A 20,903-nucleotide genomic window follows, 5' to 3' on the forward strand; every position below is an offset into this window, starting at 1 on the left:
GCTCGGCCTGCTGTGTTCATCCAGCTCTACACCTTGTTATCACAGATTCTCCAGCATCGGCAGTTCCTACTATCTCTGTTGTCTCTGTGCACAGGATTTGCTGAGATAATCCTTTTGAAGATCAGAATGTTGTTTCGAATCTTCCTTCTCCAAGTACTTGCACTTATTTTGCAGGAGGCGCTGGGTGACTCGTTCACACTGAAAAGGTCTCTTGACTTGCTTATTAAAAGTCAAAGCAACTGATGAGGGGTAATAAACTGGCTGTTGTCAGAGTTGAGATATTTTTCACTGCAGAACAAAAATAACTCCTTTTCTGCCAGAGGTCTGATGGCTTCACCTAAAACATTGATATCACCAGTGTTACTTACGAGCCACTCTCTCAGTTGTCAAGCAGGAAGCCTTTATCATTGATAACTGATCATTAACCCCTAGATCAATCAAATTGTTGCTGGCCAAATCTCCGTTCGTACGCAGTTACACTGGCTCCAGCTTGTTTGTAACTAGGCTGTTCCACTGCTTGAACCAACAGTTGTGTAAACAGCCCTTTCAATGAGTGTCAGGTTACTTGCTTTTTCAAAAAAAAACTGCCACAATCTTTAGCTTTTAAACCAGTCCTTCTCCCGTTGTCCTCAATCAAAAACACAGAAAAGTAAAAATATAGTCTTTTCACATGCACTTCAGGAACAGAATGCTTAAGTGCCTCCAGATTTTATTTTCCTGTACCCACTGTATGAAAGTACATTAAATGAAACTTGAATATATAGTGTAACTATTGGTGAAGATTTGATAAAAATGGCTTTTTTAGAAAAACAAACATCAATATATGTAGCTTTTCTACTATCTGTAAAATCCCTAGAAAAAAATTGTGATTTGTGTGTATCTGTGGTTTTATTTATAGTGGTTGATTTTGAACTGCGCTTGGGCCCACTGTTTGGAGAGGTAGAGTCTGTGTTACCACTTTTGATCAGGATCCCACAAGATGTGTGGCAGCTTTAAAGTTTAGCAAATTTTTTATTGCTTGGCAAAACTTGCAGTGAAATAGAGGTGAGAACTACCAGCTCAACAAGGCAAGTTTTTTTTTTAAACCAAGAGGATTAACGATACTGACTTTACTTAAGAAGTGAGAATCTGAAGAAAAGAAAATTACTGTGAGGTTTTGCCTTTAAATTAGGGAGGACCTCTGTGTCTCCAGCCTTAGCAATGTTGCCTTGCATCATCCCAATATCCATGTAACAATCCGTAAGACGGTCTGTGCTTCAATAGCTAGAGTATCCCAACACTGAGAACCAAAAGAACAGCGGATGCTGTAAATCAGGATCAAAAACAGAAGTTGCTGGAAAATCTCAGCAGATCTGGCAGCATCTGTGAAGAAGAAATCAGTTAATGTTTCGAGTCCAGTGTTCTGAGGAAGGGTCACTGGACCCGAAATGTTAACACTGATTTTTTTTTTCCCCACACTCGGAGATAGGGTAGAAGAAGTGGCACACGCAAGGAGACAGCACAGTTATTTGTGTAGTTTTGAATAAATATCTTGCTTTTTTTTTACATCAGCTGCATTTTTAAATTCAGTTGTGTCATTTTTAGAGATATAATTGTGTCTCAAATAAGCGATTTATAATATAGGTCTATACCTAATATAAATACCTTGAAATCATACTTAGTGCTGTAAGTGGACAAGCATTTAACACGTTCTAAATTTTAACATGGAATTGCTCCAAATAGATTAACACCTCTGCTAGAATAGCAACTGTGAAATCGTCATCAACTTAAAATTGCTGATTTAAGAGGTGAAGAGTTTAAACTGTGGTAGCAAACAATTCAACCAACATCGATCCTCTGATGGAAGGCATCACTGCCTGAGACATCTGTTACCACAGCCTGCCACCGACTGTTCTTTTAAAAATGGCCAGCCACTACTTTTGTTGTGTAAATCAAAATGAAAGTATTGCCAATCTTCAGATTGCATCTGGACCATTTGTAAATAACACTTTATTCTGGCACAAACGACGTCTGTCTATGCCAAGAACTGAAAATGATGTCGAATAAGCCTGCAAGCATATTTGCCTGGGTTATCTTACTGCAGAATTCTTCAACTCTTTCGCCTCCTATTTATCTACATTTTATACCTTTAAGAGAAGAAAAACATTATCTTTCAACATGCAAAAATACAAATTGAATATATTTTGTGTTCTTTGGTATTAATTGAATAGCGTTGCCAACACAAAAGTAAAGGGTTCAGAGATAGTAAGAACTGCAGTTGCTGGAGTCAAGAGTTGATACAGCGTGGAGCTGGAAGAACACAGCAGGTCAGGCAGCATCAGAGGAGCGGGAAAGTCAATGTTTCAGGCTTAGACCCCCCCTTCAGGACTGGGGAGGGGTAATAAATAGAAGAGGGGTGGAGCTGGGGGGGGAGGGGAGAGCGGGGAAACATGGATGGGATGGTGATTGGTGGATGCATGTAGGGGGTAGTGGGAATTGGTCAGTGGGAAGGGTGTGGTGGATACATGGGAGAGAAGATGGACAAGTTGTGTCAGGTCAAGGAGGCGGGATGAGAGGGAGGGTTGGACATGGGATGAGGCTGGGGTTGGGGAGATTTAGAATTCACCATGTTCAATGTTTAGGCCATCAGGCCGTAGGCTTCTGAGGTGGAATGAGGTATTTTTCCTCCAGTTTGCATGTGGCATCATTATGGCAATGGAGGAGGCCCAGGATGGTGTTGATTATAGTGTACAGAGCGTCCGGTCTCCATTGGGAGCAGCAAATACGTTAGACCAGGTTGGAGAATGTACAGGTGAACCCCTGTCGGCTATGAAAAGTTTGTCTTGGGCTTTGGATGGAGCTGAGAGGGGAGGTGTAGGTGCATGTGAAGTACCTCCTGCGGTTGCAGGAAAAGGTGCAGCGTATGGTGGAGTTGGTGGGGAGTGTAGAGTGGACGAGGGAGTCGTAGAGTGAGCAGTTCCTACGAAAGGCAGACGGGGGTGGGGAGGGAAATATCTCTTTGGTGTTGCGGTCGGATTGTAGGTTGCAGAAATGGAGAAGGATGATGCGCTGGGTGCGGAGGTTCATGGGTTGGTATGTGAGGACCAGGGGGATTCTTTCTTCATTATAGTTGGGGGGAGGGTGTTTGAGGGCAGAAGTGCGGAAAACGCAAGAGATGTGGTTGAGGGCATTTTTGATCAACTGAGGGGGGACGTTACGGTCCTTGGAGGATGTCTGTGTGTGGAACGCTCCATCTTGGGATCTGATGCGGCAGAGGTGGAGGAACTTGGGAGTAAGGGATTGCATTCTTGCAGGAGGGTGGGTCAGAGGAGGTGTAGTCAAGGGAGCTGTGGGAGTCGGTGGGTTTGAAATAGATGTCGGTGCGGAGATGGTTATCAGATATGGAGATAGAGAGGTCCAGGTGAATTTGAGGTTGGAGCGCAAGGTGAAACCTTCTGGTCGCTAACCATTTTAACTCACCCTCCCACTCCCTGGGTAACATGTCCATCCTGGACCTCCTCCAGTACCACAGTGATGCCACATGCAAACTAGAGGAGCAACACCCCCCTTCTGCCTCGGGAGCCTACAGCCTGATGGCCTAAGCATAGGATTCACCAGTTTCAAAACCTCCCCACCTCCCGGCCTCATCCCATGTCCAACCCTTCCCCCCCATCCCTGCCTTCTTGACCTGACACGACCTCTCCACCTTCTCCCCCACCTTTCCCACTGACCAATTCCCACTACCCTTACCTGCATCCACCTATCGTCATCCCACCTACCTTTACCCCCCCCCCACCCCACCCCTCTTTCCTCTATTTAATTCCAAGCTCCCTTCCCCCTCCAGTCCTGATGAAGGGTCTAGGCCCAAAACGTCGACTCTCCTACTCCTCTGATGTTGCCTGACCTGCCGTGTTCTTCCAGCTCCACACTGTATCAGCAAAATTAAAGGGTGACAGTCATGGGTACCTCTAAGTTATGTGGTCCTGGATTTAGTCCATTCTAAAGGCTGATGTAGTCTGATGCAGTCCTGAGAATACTGCGCTGTACCAGGTGTGATTTATAAAATGTATTCATGGAATGTGCATAGTGCTATCAAGGCCAGTACTTATCATGCATTACTAGTTGCCCTTACGAAGGTGGTAGTTGGGCCTTGCTTTGAAAGCAAGAATCCTTCTATGTGTATTTCCACTGGGCTGTTAGGAAAGAAGTAACTGGAGTAACAGTGATGTGATTCCAAGTCAGGGTGGTGTGTATCTTAGTGGGGGACTTTGCAGGTTTTGGTGTTCCCATGCATCTATTGCCCTTGTCCTTGTAGGTTGGAGAGGCCATGGGTTTTGACTGTGCTGATGAAGGATCCTTTGCAAATTTCTGCAGTGCATTGTGTGATTGGTCCCCAACACTAATACTGGTGCATTAGCGATGGAGGAAGTGAATGTTTAAGTTAATGGATGGTATTCGATTGCCTCACCCAAGTTGTTGATATGTATTGTGAACAGCTGGTATCCAAGAACTGATCCTGTGGTACCCCACTAGCCACTACCTTTCACTTTGAAAATGATTGTTTTGTTCTATTCTTTGTTTTCTGTCTGTTGACCAATCCTCAGTCCATGCCAGTGTATTACACTCAGTCCCATGTGCGTTAATCTTGAATACTGATCTCTTACATGGGGTTTTATCGAAATTATTGTGAAAATCTACTGGTTCTCGCTTATCCATTCTAACTGGTTACATTCTCAAAACTCTTATGTTTGTCAAACATGATTTCTCTTTCCTAAATCTAGCTTTGAGTAATCCCATTGATATTTTCTAAGTTCCATGTTATCACATCCTTTGTAATAGACTCCAGCATTTTCCCTATTTCTGATGTTGGGCTAACCAACCTGTAAAGCCATGCTTCATCCATTTCTCCTTTTTTAAATAATGGTGATACATTTGCCACCCTCCAAACTCCTGGGACTATTCCAGGATGTATAGAATCTTGGAAGATGATAACTAGTATGTTCATTACATCCACAGCTGCCACAATTAATACCTTGGGATGTGCATGATCAGGCCCTGGGGCTTTATCAGGTTACAGTTTCATTAGTTTCTCCAGCCCTATATTTCTAACTAATACTAATTTCAGTATTGCGACAAAAAAACATCTTGTTGAAACTTTTTGTCTTGCTGTGATTAGGACATTTTGCAAGAATGTAAATTCAAAGGGAAAACCATAATTTATACTGCATGAGTGTGCTGATTGGTTGGCAAGTGGCCTCTGATTGCTAGAAGTGTTGCTAAGAAGAATTACCCATTAATGCTGATTGACAGTTACCAGCCAGACTTTGTTGAATGTTAAACCAACAAAGTTGACACTGAGTGGTCACAATATTCTGTAATAGTCTGCAAAATGAACCTAATGTATGCTTTTTCCTTTGCTAATTTACTGGTTTGGAGAAATCCAAGTCAAGTTGCCACTCTTGCTGCTGTGTTTTTGCACTAAAAAGGCATGTGTAACTGTTGCAATGCCTACTGTTGTACCTTGATAATAGCTATTACCTTCATACCTGTTAATGAGGTTCCCAATCTGTCGTAGCCAACTCAGCCATCAAACCTTCTTTGTTTGCTTTATTTAGATGTGTTAACTTAATTTTTGATCGGACAAATTCTCTCCATTCCACTTAGGAACTCTGCTACATTATGATCGCTCCTCCCCAAAGGACATTGCCCAAGAAGATTGTTAATTAACCACTGCTCACTGCACAGTATCAGATCTAGGATTGTCTTTTCCCTAATTGGCATAAAAGTATAGTCTTGTACACTCTCTCTAGGAATTCATCCTTCGCACGATTATTGCTAATGAGGTTTTCCCAGCCTATATGGAGACTAAGTCACCCATGATTACTGTAGCACCCTTGTTATTTGCTTCTATAATTTCCAGTCCAGTGCCGTCCTCTAATTTACCACTCCGATTTGAAAACCTATAGATTGCTTAAACTCTTCTGTTTCTTGTTACATATTAGCTCCACCAGACTGATTCTACACCTAGGAGCTAGGGGTTGGGCCAGTTCTGGAGCTCAAGTCTTCAGTGCCACACCTTGTTGTAAGGGCCCTTAGCTTTTGCCGTATACATTACATTAAGACATTTCTTGATATCAGATAAATTGGCAATGTGATAAGATCATTTATAGGTGTCACTTAATTTTTGCTGCTCCTGTGTAAATTTATAAAACAGGCAAAATTTGCTGCTGTTTTGCAATATAGTTCACTCTTTGTACAGTCTTTTTTGAAATATACATAATTCTTCACTATAAATTTATCTAGTTGCCTATAATTCAGCCACAAATGATTTATGTATTTACTGGGAAGCTAAATCCACATGAGGAATGGAAATGATTAAATGCTGACAAGGTTAGATGGTTTGGGAAGAAAGGAGGCTTCTGTGTAGGGTAAATCCTGGCAGAGAACAATTGGGCCAAACGGCTTGTTCTTATGTAGATTTTATCTAAAATAATGCAATGTTCCCTATTTGAATTGAAAGGAGAACACAAAGTAATGTGCTTCAGTATTGGTGCATTTATCAATGTTTGTATCTAATACTTGTTTCGAATTGGAGGTTTCCTCTTGAACTTTGAGAGTTTTTCTGCAGTGCTGCTGTGCCAAGAAATACTTGGCATTGTGTGAATTGCAGCCTGCATGAAGAATTATTTACTGTCTGCCTGGAAAGTTCTCAATTAATGTGCAGTCGTTGTGTTGTCAAAAATATTTCTGAATTTCCGACTCGAACGCTTGTTAGTATGCAATCTATGTTGATGCTTAGGATGGTGAATTTTTGACAGAAATATGTTATTTTATTGTAGCCATAGCCTAATTTTTAGGCAAAATAAGAACCCAAGAAGCATGTATATTTGTGATCTGTAGTTAATGTTCTCATTAGAATTGAGAGTTATTTTAATATATAACTCATTTGTTTATTCTCCCAGTAGTGTTTGAAATGACTTGAAAGAAAAAGACGTTTTTAACTCACTGAACTTGTGCCATGTTCAACTCAAAACAGAAAATTCAAATCACATGAAATGTGTTTTTCTAAAAAGATTAAACATCTGGTTTGCAGAATTCTCACAAATGAAAAGCACTGTACTGTCACCACTGCAATTGTACCTTATGGGCTTTCCATTCTTTCAAAGCTTTAAAATTGTAAAATGTTTTAGGATATGTGATAAGTTGCAGCATTCTTACAAGAAATTTTGGATCAATGTGGCTGATGATAATAGTCTTGCCAAACACAGAGCTTAAGAACTAGGAACAGGAGTAGGCAATTCAACCTCTTGAGCCTAATCCACTATTCAGTATGATCGTGGCTAATCTCATTTCGGTCTCAACTCCACTTTCCTGCCGTTCTCCATAACCCTTCAACCCATTACTAATTAAAAATGTGTCCAATTTCTCCTCAAATTGACTCAATATCCCAGCATCCACTGCTCCCTGGAGTAGCGAATTCCTCCGATTCCTGACCCTTTGAGAGAAGTAATTTCCAGTCTGAAAGAAGGATTGTACCTGAAACGGTGACTCCTCCTTTCCTCCAGATGCTGCCTCCCTTGCTGTGTTCTTCCAGCCTCCTGTTCATCTACCTCGGATTCCAGCATCTGCAGTTTCTTGGTCTCTAATTTCTTCTAATCCCTGTTTTACATCTGCCACCCCTTATCCCCATTGAGTGCCTGTGTGAGGTTTTGTTGTTGGAACCTTAAATATGCTTAATATGTTTTTTTTCTCCAGTTTTTCCAGTTCCCCATTTAAAGATGTGCGACGTCTGTCACAGTTCAGCCCTGTGGACGTTTCCAGAAATTCAGACCATTCTTTGTTTGATAGCTTAGAGTCATAGAGTTGTACAGTAAAGGAACAGACCCTTCGGCTCAACTGGTCCATGCCGATCAACCTCTGCATGAAAATGTTGTCCCTTTTAAATCTAGCTAATGAGTATTATCAAAACATAGGACGTGGAGGAAAGCATAATTAAATCTTGATCCTGTTCTTATCCGATGTTCATGCAAGTCCTCTGGATGGTCTTAAATGTGCACAATGTGATCTTTATTTCCCCTTTCTGAGCAGGGAGGTGGGGAATATAAATGATGATATCTCCAAACTTTTCTGCTGAGGTTGACTACCTTGACTGGAGATTGAAACTGGGATCCTCCTGCTCTGTTCACTCTGGGTAGTTCTATTGCTCTGACATGCATATTATGAAGGTTATTTGTACCTGTTCCTTACTTGCCCAGAGCTCTAGCTATCAATCGCAAAACTAGGAAATCACCCCTAGCGTAATCCTTCATTCAATTAGATTAACTCTTTTTAGTTATTTTCTCTGTTCCTGAACAGTGCCACTGATAGAGGACCATTATACATCTCACCCATTATACATCTCACAACTTTCCAGTGATGTTTTAATTAAATATAGAACATCAAATCCAGGAATATTTTTGTTTTACCAAACTAATTATGGTTTTATTGGAATTTGTTCTTATTTCAAAAGCTACCTTTTAATACATAAACTTTGCAGCTGGAAAATCAGCTTGTCTTTGTTATTCCTTTTGACTGGTGCTAAAGCCGCACAGCACCATAGAAATGAAACTCCTTCTTTTAAAACTGTTCCGCACCTTGGTCTTAGAATCATGAGTTAAAGAAATGTTAAACATTAGAAAGATTACTGCCCAAGTTCTTGACAAAAATGACTCTGAATTATAACTTTTTAGTTGAAGCAATCTTTGACTGATGTCCTCTGCCTCACGGAGAAGAATCTTTGCCTTTTACAAGGAACAGACCCTGATCCCCTGAAGGGCCTCAGATTGAACCAGTGAACTTGCATACAGCATGTTGGAAGATTTTTTTTCCCAGCAATTTGAGTATTTTTTCTTTATCCTGGACAATTGGTGCACTTTTTAATTCTTCATTGTGTTTAATAGTTTTAGCGCAAGAGCATAATTGTTACTGTTCATTGGCGACTTGGTGAACAACTATCCCAGCTTCTAAATCGATATTCTTGTGTGCAGATTATCATGCAATGGAAAATAAAGTCACCTTCCCTTGCATTATGCACATTACAATTAATAGGATGCATTACTGCAGGCTCCTCAGTGCCCGGAGATTGATCTGTTGTTCAGTACAGGTCTGTGAATGGGAATTCTGAATATGAGCTTTGTCCTTTGCTCATGTCAAAACTTAGTGTATTTATTTTTTCACAACTGGTCAGTTTATTGTTCTACATTAGCAGCTTCTTGCGTCTTTCTTCAGCTATTGAATACTTTCCAGTGTCAACACATTCACTCTGTATGAAGCTGTTAAAGCACCAGGCGTGTTTTCACAGATTAAGGCAATGTTTCTTTTGATTAAACAAGGTTACTATATGCACAGCTAAGGGAGGCAGATTTAACCATTCAGGAGTTGAGGAAAGATTTGCCTTTTTAATCTGACTGCTCAACATGTTTGCTCAGCAACAGCTCAAAGGAAACATGTGACTTCAAATGTACACTCAGGGTTTTGTTGTCTTCATTCACAGTGAAATTGTATAGCTTTTTATGTGGAAGAAGAGGTAGTAAATCTATATTTACTTTCTGTATCACTCAAAAGGTTTAGGTTTATTGTCATGTGTACTCGAGTGCAGAAGTACAGGAGTACAATGAAAAGTTTATAATGTCGCCCCACACGGTGCCATCTTGGGTGCAAAGTACCTAGGTACAAATCTTGGATACAAAATAGAGAAAGAATAAAGTTACATTACAGTTATTCATAGTACAAGTTAGGAAAATAAGAGATAAAATTAAAAAGACATCAATGTTATTTTCACGGTACTTGTGCGTAGTTGCCATCTATCCAGAAAAATTACCATACAATTTTTTTTTGTACAGCCTCCCACTGTTGCTAATTTAAACTATCCTAGAAAAAATAATGTTCGATAGCAAGTTGAAAATTAGACCCATGCAAACAATAATGTGGAAATTGCCTTTGCAATGTATGTTCACCTGAGAAATGGCAGAGTGCTGAATGCACTCAGCAGAAAGTCAAATTCATCAGGGAAACAGTTCTGAGAGGAAGTGTTCAGAATAGTATGAATCCAACAAACTTGAGGAATTTCTTTACTGATGGTTGGAGAGGAAGGGGTGGTGATTTTTTTTTTTTAAAAGCATATATCTTTAGAGAGAAGCAGTGAGTTTGACAATGGTGCTGATTTTGGTCAGTGACTGTCGATACTGAGAAGATACACATACCAAGGCATGTGGCTCAACGTATAGCATATGAAATTCTGTGGTTCCTTATTTCATAGATCAAAAATGAAAGCATTACATCTGTAGTCAGCATGAGAATATGCAGCAGCTTTAGCGTAATCAATCAACATCATTTCTACTATTAGTAAGTATACTGATCAATATCTGAGGATGCAACATGATGGTCTACAAAGTAAATTTAAAAGTGTTCATAATTCAAGGTTGCATCAATTTTGGACGATATGTTGCTATGTGGCCTTTGAGGTGCCATTTGTATAAGACCACCAATATTACCAATAGATGTACTTGCATACACTAGTACTATACCAAAAGTTAAATTTAAACATTTCCTATTAGAGTTATAGTCATACAGCACAGAAACAGACCCTTCAGTCCAACTCATCCGCAACCAGCCAGATATTATAAACTGACCTGGGCCCATTTGCCAGCATGTGGCCCATATCCGTGTAAACCCTTCCTATTCATGTACCCATCCAGATTCCTTTTAAATGTTGTCATTGTACCAGCCTCCTCCACCTTTTCTGGCAGCTCATTCCATGCAGGCCCCACCCTCTGTGTGGAAAAGGTTGACTTTTAAATCTTACCCCTCTTACATTAAACCCAAGTGCTGTAGTTTTGTACTTGCCTACCGTGGGAAAAAGACCTTAGCTATTCACCCTATCCATACCCCTCATGATTTCATGGAGCTGCAATCGAGGAACTTCATGTGCTTTCCACAAAAAACTGCTTCCCCTGGCCAGAGACTAGGAGTCATGGCTGTGGGATAAGAGATAGGCCATTTACAAAGAATCGCGTGGAATAAAGTAGTGTTGAGCTGAGGAGAAAGATTTTCACTCAGAGGGACACTAATCTCTAGAATTCTCTACCACCGAGGCTGTGGATACTTTATCATTAAATATAGTCAAGACTAAGACTGGATACTAAGTGAATTGAGGAGCATGGAGGTGGTAAGTGACCTCATTATCTAATTGAACATTGCAACAGGCTTAGGGCACCATTTAGCCGAATGCTCCTTTTTTTATGTTCCTCTGGTGGTTTTGAACTTTTATCATTAAGTAATCTCTTTTAGCTGCATTGGGCTGGGTTGTACGTGCTGTTATCTCTGGAGAGAGGTCCCATAGAGTCATCGAGATATACAGCATGGAAACAGACCCGTTTGTCCAACTTGCCCACGCGACCAGATATCTAGATAAATCTAGTCTCATTTGCCAGCATTTGGCCCATATCCCTCTTAAACCCTTCCTATACATATACCCATCTAGATGTCTTTTAAATGTTGTAATTGTACCAGCCTCCACCACTTCCTCTGGCAGCTCGTTCCATATGTGCACCACCCTCTGCATGAAAAAATCGTCCCTTAGGTCCCTTTTAATCTTTCCCCTTTCACCTTAAACCCATGCCCTCTAGTTTTGAACTCCCCTACCATGAGAGAGAGGCCTTGTTTATTTACCCTATCCATGCCCTTCATGATTTTGTAAACCTCTATAAGGTCCACTCAGCCTTTGACGCTCCAGGTAAAATAGCCTTGGCCTATTCAGCCTCTTCCTATAGCTTAATCCTTCCAACCCTGGCAGCATCCTTGTAAATCTTTTCTGAATCCTTTCAAGTTTCACAACAACCTTCCTATAGCAGGGTGACCAGAATTGAACACAGTATTCCAAAAGTGGCCTAACCAATGTCCTGTACAGCCAAATTGGGGCGTCCCAACTCCTATACTCCATGCACTATCCAATAAAGGAAAGCATACCAAATGCCGCCTTCGCTATCCTATCTTCCTGCAACTCCACTTTCAAGGAACTATTAACTGGCATTCCAAGGTCTCTTTGTTCAGCAACACTCCCCAGGACCTTACCTTACCTGTCCTACATACTTTCAGAAATGTGGCGTCCAGAATACCAATTAATATTGGGCTACTAATCCAGTTGGGCTAAGCAGTGATTTATAAAACTTTAGCTTTGTTGTTTTTGTATTCTGCACCTCTGTTCATAAAACCCTTTCCAGGAGACTGGTGAGAATGTGGAACTCAATGCCACCAGGAGTGGTTGACGTGAACAGGATCATGACATTTAAGATAAAATTGGACGTGTGAGCGTATGATGAGGAACAGTGGGAGGCCACTCGGTCCCGCAACACAGCTCCATCTTTCAGTGATGTTTTGATGATTTATTTGTACTTGAATATTTGTACTTCAGGTTTTTTTTGAAAATGATTAAGACAAGTCTAATTGTTAGGTTGTTTTATTCCTCAGCGAGTGGACACAAATTATAATTGGAGTCACTTGCTACAACCTTGTATAACAGTACTAGGTAATGAACACTTGCACTTCCCATATTGGCATCTTGCTCGATTTAAACTAAAGAACTATGAGCTACTCCTGCATTTTGTGATGTTCTGATCCTGCCCAAGCTGTTTCCTGAAAAAACTCTTTTTTTTAAAGTCCCCCAAATGAGATAGTGAAGTCTCGATTTCTTTGCAATGTGTCTGCTGTAGTCTCAGTTGTGTTGCATCTGTTGAACTAAGAACAAAGCCAGATGTTCTCCTTTGAGATGCAAGAAAACTTGATTGTTCATGGAGCTGAAGTATTTGTCAATGGCACCTTGCTAAAGGTCATCTTTTATTGTCCCTTCCTGGTCATATTTGTGTTTTGCACAGAGTCTGTCACATCAAACAAACATTCTTATATTTGTAGGAACCCTGGGGATAAAAGCACTAAATGGGGAACATTACACATAGTAATATACTTGTGTTATGACCTTTTTAAATTAAATTACTTGGTACAATGTATTCAAAAATTATTCGCAGAAACATTTATTTCACTGCACCCACACTTGTGCATGCCTATAGTGAGGAACTTTGAAGTTTCTTTTTTTTTAGAGGTTTCTTTATATAGTGCATTGTGGCTTGTCTTTGATGAATAATTGAGGATTTAATAATTACACAGTCCTCTTCTTCAGGAATTGTTATACTCTCAGTAATGTTCTTTCTTGTTTAACCAAAAAATCACTTTACATTATTTTTGGTTAAATTGTCAATGCTTAATGCTGCTACTCAGGGCAGCACTGTGACTCAGCGGTTAGCACTGCTGCCTCACAGCGCTAGGGACCCGGGTTCAATTCCAGCCTCGGGCGACTGTCTGTGTGGAGCTTGCACTTTCTCACCGTGGGTTTCCTCCGGATGCTCTGGTTTCCTGCCATAGTCCAAAGATATGCATGTTAGGTGGATTAGTCATGGGAAATGCAGGGTTACGGGGACAGGGTAGGAGCTTGGGTCTGAGTCTGGGTAGCATACTGTTCAGAGGGTTAGTATGGATTTGATGGACCAAATGGCCTGCTTCCACACTGTAGGGATTCTATGATTCTACTCCCTACATGTTCAGACACAAAACATCTTGGCTTACAGCATACTGTTTAGCCAGATGATGGAAGAAACGAAATATTATCTTAAAAATTGCATATGTTTTGGGATTTTTAAAATTTTGCCACCTTGAACTACTCCTTGGGGAGTTTAGGGGCACCCAAAGTGCTATTAGGAAGCACATTCCAGAAATTGACCCAGTGATAGTGAAGGAATGTAGTTCCAATTCAGGGTAGTGTATGGCTTGGAAGAGAGCTTGCAAGAGGTGATGTTCCTATACACCTGGTGCCCTTGCCCTTTTAGGCGGTTGAGCTTGCAGATAGTGCTCACTTGCTGTCATTTTGCATTAGTGAATGCTGAGGGTGGTGGATAGGGTGTCAGTCGAACAGGCTGCTTTATCCTGATGATTTCAAACTCTGAGTGTTGTTGGAGCTGCACCCATCCTAGCAAGGGGGGAGTATTCCATCACACTCCTGACTTGTGCCTTGACAATGATAGACAGGCTTTAGGGACACTGAAAGTGAGTTACGTGCTCCGGGATTGTAGAATTCTCAGCGGCTGACCTATTCGTGCGGTCACAGTATTTAAATGCCTGCTTCAGTTCGGTTTCTGGACAGTGGTAATAGCCCCCCACTCCCTGCAGGAAGCTGTTAGAGATTAGCAATAGTACCTGGTTGAATCCAGCTCATTCAAGAAGCTTGGCACATCCAGAATAAAGCACCCTGTTTCATTAACAGCGCATCTACCAGCATTCAATATCTCCATCACCAAAACCAATAGCAGTGTGCATCATCTACAAGATGCACTGCAGAAAGTCATTAAGGCTGCTAACACAGCACCTTTCAAACTCTCTACCACTATCATCTAGAAGGACAAGAGCAGCAGTTATATGTAAATACCACCACCTGCAAGTTCCCCTCCAAGCCACTCACCCTTCTGACTTGGAAATATATCACTATTGTTTCAGTATTACTGGGTCAAAATCCTGGAACTTGCTCCCTGATAGCATTTCAAGAAAGCAGCTTACCACCAGGTTTTCAATGGCAACAGGGTGATAGTTTAGCCTATCAGTGAATTTTTTAAAAAAAAGGTAATGATATTGAATGTCAAGAGACACTGGTTAGATTCTCTTATTGGGGGATAGCCATTGCTTGGCACTTGTACAGTGTGAATGTTACTTGCCATTTGTCAGCCCAAACCCAGATATTGTCCAGGTCTTGCTACATTTGGACATAGACCTCTTCAGTCACAAATGCACTGAACGTTGTGCAGTGATCAGCGAACATCCCCTTATGATGGAGGGGAGGTCATTGATGAAGTAGCTGATGACTGGAACTGGGGCAGTACCCTGAGGAGCTCCTGCAGAGATGTCCTGAGACTGAGATCATCGGCCTCCAACAAATACAACCATCATTCCTTGAGCTAGGTTTGTCTCCGTCTAGCAGAGAAATCTCCCTTGATTGCCATTGACTCCAGTTTTGCTAGAGTTCCTTGATATTAGATGCTGTCAAATGCAGCCTTGATGTCAAGGGTAGTCACTCTCTCTCTCGCCTCACTTCTTGACTCCAGCTCTTTCGTCCATGCTTAGACCAAGGCTGTATGAGACTAGGAGACGAGTCACCCCTGGCAGAACCTAAACTTAGTGTCACTGAGCAGGTTACTACTGAGCAAGTTGTGCTTGATAGCACCATTGACCCCTTCCATCACTTGGCTGATAATAGACAATAGTCTAATGGGCCACTAATTGGCAGGGTTAGATATGTCCCGCTTTTAGTGTACAGCACATCCCTGAGCTATTTTCCAAGTTAATGGGTGGATGCCAGTGTTGTACCAGCAGTGAAATAACTTGGCTGGGGTGTGGCTAATTCCGGAGTCGGGAACTACAGCCTGTGCAGTATCCAGGGCATTCGGATGTTTCTTGATTTTACATGGGTAATCTTCAATGCGAAGATAGGACTTTGCTTTCATAAGAACAGTGCGGTGGTTGCTGCTACCAATGGTGTAATAGACAGATGCATCTGCGACAGGTAGATTGTTGAGAACAATTCAAATAGCTTTTGCCCTCTTGATGGTTCCATCACCACCTTCTGTAGACCTGGTCCAGTAGCTGTTTCCTTTAGGACTCAGCAGTTCAGCCAGTTGTGGTCTTCCAAGCCACTCTTGTTGGTGGACTTTGAAGTCCCTGCCAAGAGTATGCTGTGTAATGACTGACAGTTGACAACGAACTTTGTCTAAATTTTAAACAAGACAGATTAATTTGGATTAGCCAAGGCATTGCTCTGAGAAAAAAGGCTTTCCTTGCACGACAGTCATCATTAACTGGTGTATTCTCCTCGGTAAGGCCTCTACCAAACAGAGTCCACTTGCCAACTTATCAGCACCTTCCTCTCATTAAGTATAAATGATGTTTTTCCTTTACTTTGGTATTCTTGCAAATTGTCCTGATGAGGACATAACAGAAAGCTTCGAATTTTTTTAGCAATACCAAGTAACTATTTAAATCATATATATTTTGCAGGAGGCAAAAAATTAACAATTACTTCCTGTTTCTTAATGCCACATTGTGAGCTGTCTGAGAATTCAGTCTTATAAGAACAATGACTGCACGTAATCCTTTTCCCTGTGTTCTTTTTGCAGCCAACATTGTGATCACCAACTAAAATAGTAATGCTGTGATGTCATGTTTAATGTGTTCAAAATTACAATGATTTAAGAGTTCCATTCAAAGTGTTTAACAGCTCTATCAGGAGACATGAGTGTCGGTTGAGGCTGTTATTTCAAATTGCATTCATAGAATCATTCAATACCTACAATGTGGAAGCAGGCCACTTGACCCATTAATTTCACACTGACTATCCAAATAACATACCACCCAGATCCACAGTCCTACCATACTGTTGCATTTCCCATGGTTAATCCACCCAGCCTGCACAATTCTGGACACTATGGGCAATTTAGTATGGCCAATCTACCTATCCTGTACATCTTTGGACTGTGGGAGGAAACTGGAGCGCCCGGAGGAAACCCACACAGACACAGGGAGAAAGTGCAAACTCCACACAAACAATGGCCCGAGGGTGGAATTGAACCCGGATCCCTGGCGCTGTGAGGCAACAGTGCTAACCACTGAATCACTGTTCAGCCCCTGAGAAGTGCATTGTGTTGTATTGTGTTGCATTTCTTTTCCTTCCTTTCAATTATAGTGAATAGCATCTTTTGATCTAGTTATTAATTCCCTGGTATCTTAGTTGAGGGGCAGCTAAGTAGTTGAGCTCTGTCCATTCCTGGATTTGTCCACATCCAGTCCAGTAAATACATACTCTGAATAATGCTCCAATTTTTGAGTTTCATAGCTGTGATATCTCCCTGTGACTACTTCTTGATGAATATACTAACAGATTACCAGGCTTGGTACTGAGGCACCATTTTGCTGCCAGCTAAACTTAGCAGTATGTTCCAATTGAGTGGCCTGGGTGCATTCATGCTGATAGACTGTAATGAGGTCAGGAGCTGAGTGGCCCTGGCAGAACCCAAACTGGGCGTCACTGAGCAGGTTATTGCTGAGCAGGTGTTGCTTGATAGCACTGTTGAAACACCTTCCATCACTTTACTGATAATCAAGAGTAGACTGATGTGGCAGTAATTGGCCCGATTGGATTTGTCCTGATTTTTGTGTACCGGACATACCTAGGCAATTTTCCACATTGCCTGATAGATACCAGTGTTGTAACTGTATGGAAGCAGCAAGTTCTGGAGCACAAGTCTTCAGTACTATTGCTGGAAAGTTGTCAGGGCGCATAGCCTTTGCAGTTTCCAGTGTCTCCAACCATTTCTTGATATCGCATGGAGTGAATGGACTTGGCTAAAGACTGGTATCTGTAACGTTGGAGACCACTGGAAGAGGCTGAGGTAAATCATCCACTAGGCACTTCTGGCTGAAGATTGCTGCGAATGCTTCAACCTTATTTTCTGCACTATTTTGTCTATTCTATCTCAGCCCCTCATTATTCTGTGCACCTCAATTAAGTTAGAGAGGGTCTGATTGCACTGGAGGAGATGCAGAGGAGATTCACTAGGATATTGCCTGCGATGGAGCAGTTTACCTTTTGAAGAGAGACTGGGTAAGTTCAGGTTGTTTCCTTTAGAGGAGAGAAGGCTGAGAGGGGACCTGATTGAGGTGCATAAGATTATGAGGGTATGGACAGGGTGGAAAGGAAGCAACTGCTCCCCTTAGTTACAGGGTCGGTAACATGGGGCTATATGTTTTGAGTGAAAGGCAGAAGATTTAGAGGGTATTTGAGGAAATGCTTTCACCCAGTGTGAGTTAGGCATGTAGCCTGGGAGGGCATTTGATGCAGGAAACCTCACAACCTTTAAAAGGCACTTGGGTGAGCACTTGAAATGCCATAATGTGCAAGGCTTGGGGCCAAATGCTGCAAAGTGGAATTAGTGTAGATGAAGAAAAGGTTTTTTGTTGGTGCAGCTTCGATGGGCCAAAGGGCCTCTTCAATACTGTATGGTTCTAAAAATAGCCAGTGGGCATCAATTTAATTTGGGTGCTTAGTCATTCATGTAAAGGAAATGATAATTATTTGATTACATTTGTGCCCTCCCTCCACTTCATTGATTGAGTTGGCATGTTATATAGCTACTCCTGACGTTCCATTGTCCAGTGCTGTATCTCCATCTGAAATCTGCAGATGTTTTAGTGACTCCTTTTACAGATGAATTGTTGAATCTGATATGCAAGCTATAAGAATATTAATTAGATATGCTACCAAGGATCTCCTTTTCATTGCTTTATGGGAATGTGGGCATCACTGACTATGCCAGCTTTTATTTTACATCCCTAACTGCTGCTGAGGGCAGTTAAGAGTCAACCACATTGCTGTGTGGTCACATGTAGACCAGACCAGGTAAGAATGGCATATTTCCTTCCCTAAAGAACATAAGTAAACCAGATGGGTTTTTACAGCAGTAGTCACCATTAGGCCAGCTTTTAATTCCAGAGTTTTCATTGATTCATATTTCGCTATTTGCCATGTCCTACAGGTTTTGGATTACAAACCAAATGACCACACTACTTTGCTACCACCTCCCTGCTACATTGTTGACTAGCAATGCAAAAAATGGACTTTTAAGAATCAAGCAAGCCTGTTGAGTCTCAAACCCTTCGAACCCTGTTCGATGATAGTCAAGGAATCATTGATAAGCAGTATTAGCTCTTTAACTCCTTTACAACATTGGCTGATGACTTTATTTCCCTGGTTGTTACAAGCAGCCTGATTTTGGGGGTCAGAAATGAATGGGTTTGGTATTATTTTGCAATTCCAAGTGTGTTGAGCTGGAAAGTATTGAATAGATATTCCTAATCTTCACAAACGGGGCGACATGCTGGCTCAGTGGTTAGCATTGCTGCCTGTCAGCAACAAGGATCTGGGTTTGATTCCACCTTCGGGCAACTGTTGAGTTTGCATGTTCTCTCTGTGTCTGTGTGGGTTTCCTCTGGATGCTCCAGTTTCTTCCCACAGCCCAAAGATGTGCAAGTTAGGTGGGTTGGCTGTGATAAATTGTCCATAGTGTCCAAGGATGTGCAGACTAGTTGGATTAGCCATGGGAAATGCAGGGTTATAGGGATATGGAGGGAGGGGGTTAGTGGGTCTGGGAGGGATGCTGTTCAGAGGGTCAATGTGGACTTGATGGGCTGAATGGCCTGCTTCCACACTGCAGGGATTTGATTCTAAGAATCTTTGTTTTACAAATGATCATATTTGAAGTGCAATGTTAGAAAACACAAAAGTAAGTTCCCACAGATCTCCAAGCCATTGAAAACAGCTTAATTAATAAACAGCTCATCAAATCCCTTGCTGAAAGTTGCAACTTTCAAAATTAGGGATTTCTGCAGTGTTGTTAGCTGGTTGTTAATTACACAGAAAAAGTGGCATTTTCCTGGGTCCCATTTTTAGCATGCCTAGTACTAACAGCTTGAGTATCATGGGAAGTAAAACCTCAACAGAGGATATGTTACTGAAAGAATTGAGTACACAGGTGAAGCCAAGAATCCTCTGTGTAGCTTGCCCAACAGGTGCATGTTTACTTCAATATACTGCATCAATTTGAGACCATTTGGTTTTGTTGTTACAGGTTGATGAAATCTACCATGATGAATCATTGGGTACCCACATCAATGTAGTTTTGGTCAGGATGATCATGATAGGCTACAGACAGGTGAGTCTGTGTCAATCTATTTTTTTTATCTTCGTCAAAGTTTTCAAATTAATTTTCATTGAAAAATAAAAATATAAGCTTAAAGGACATTGGCACCAATCATGGAGCAAAGCTGAAAACTGGACTGACCAGTATAAAACAGGACAAATGGGCATCCCATGTAGAGTATTATGCAATTGTTTCTACAGGAGAGAAAGATGCAACTGAAAATTACTCTTCCATTTATAAAACAGAATTTGAAGGAATGTGCACTTATTTCATTTTCCCAGGGAAAATGAAATGATTCTGTATGGACCAGGAAAAGTCGATGGATCTGAATAATCTGGGTGCCCTGTCTTACATGATCTTGATGAATCATTGGCAAAGCCTTTCCCACTTACAGAGCCTTAGCTGTCTAGCTTGCAAGAGTTAAAAGCTAATGTTGGCTGCCTGTAACAAAAATTATTTCCATACCAATGAAGTCTCCTGTGGATGGCTCATGGTGGGTCAAATGACATGCTGTTGCGTAAGGTAGTGAGAAGTTAATGTCTGTAAAACATTTACAGCAAAGTTACATTTAAACACTGGTGTACCACAGATACTGTCGCTTCAGGAGTTGTATATTTCAAAATTACCTTTTTGAGCTGCCTTCACAAATCTTAAATTAACTGCTTGTAAACAGTTTGCTGCACACTGTGGTCTACCATTTTAAAACGTTGAAGCAAAACTTAAGGTGTCCACAGACAAAGAAGCCTTGGGGTGTTTCTGTTGAAAACATCACATAAGTTTAGTCGGCCAGACAGTTGCTGTCTATTATGCTTTTTTTATTGGTGAATATTAAAATCAAAAGACTTCTAACTGTCCATCCCATCTAATCTAACATGAGTCCTCTTAGACCCTTTGAGCGGTGACTCTGATTGTGAAAGCTGCGGTGTGCCAACTGACAGTGAATTAGTCTTAGCAAACATTCTTCTTTCATCTAGTTCTTTTCCACTACAAATGATTTCAGAGCAAAAAAAAAATTGATTTCTGCTACCAGGATAATCATTTTATATTTTATGGAAAGCTGATGAAAGAATGGAGAATAAAATTCAGAATCTTGAG

At 41.2% G+C, this 20,903-nt stretch overlaps 1 protein-coding gene across 1 annotated transcript in view; it reads left to right on the plus strand.

The window, feature by feature from the left end:
• LOC109926409 (A disintegrin and metalloproteinase with thrombospondin motifs 3) overlaps positions 1-20,903 on the plus strand; it is a 176,883-nt gene that overhangs the window by 81,135 nt on the left and 74,845 nt on the right. Inside the window, exon 5 of the mRNA XM_048616431.1 lies at positions 19,737-19,820. Within this exon, the coding sequence (XP_048472388.1) occupies positions 19,737-19,820 (84 nt within the window). The remainder of the gene's footprint in view (positions 1-19,736; positions 19,821-20,903) is intronic.

The sequence above is a fragment of the Rhincodon typus genome, chromosome 34 (assembly GCF_021869965.1).
Source record: "Rhincodon typus isolate 14 chromosome 34, sRhiTyp1.1, whole genome shotgun sequence".
In the NCBI taxonomy this organism is placed as follows: Eukaryota; Metazoa; Chordata; class Chondrichthyes; order Orectolobiformes; family Rhincodontidae; genus Rhincodon; species Rhincodon typus.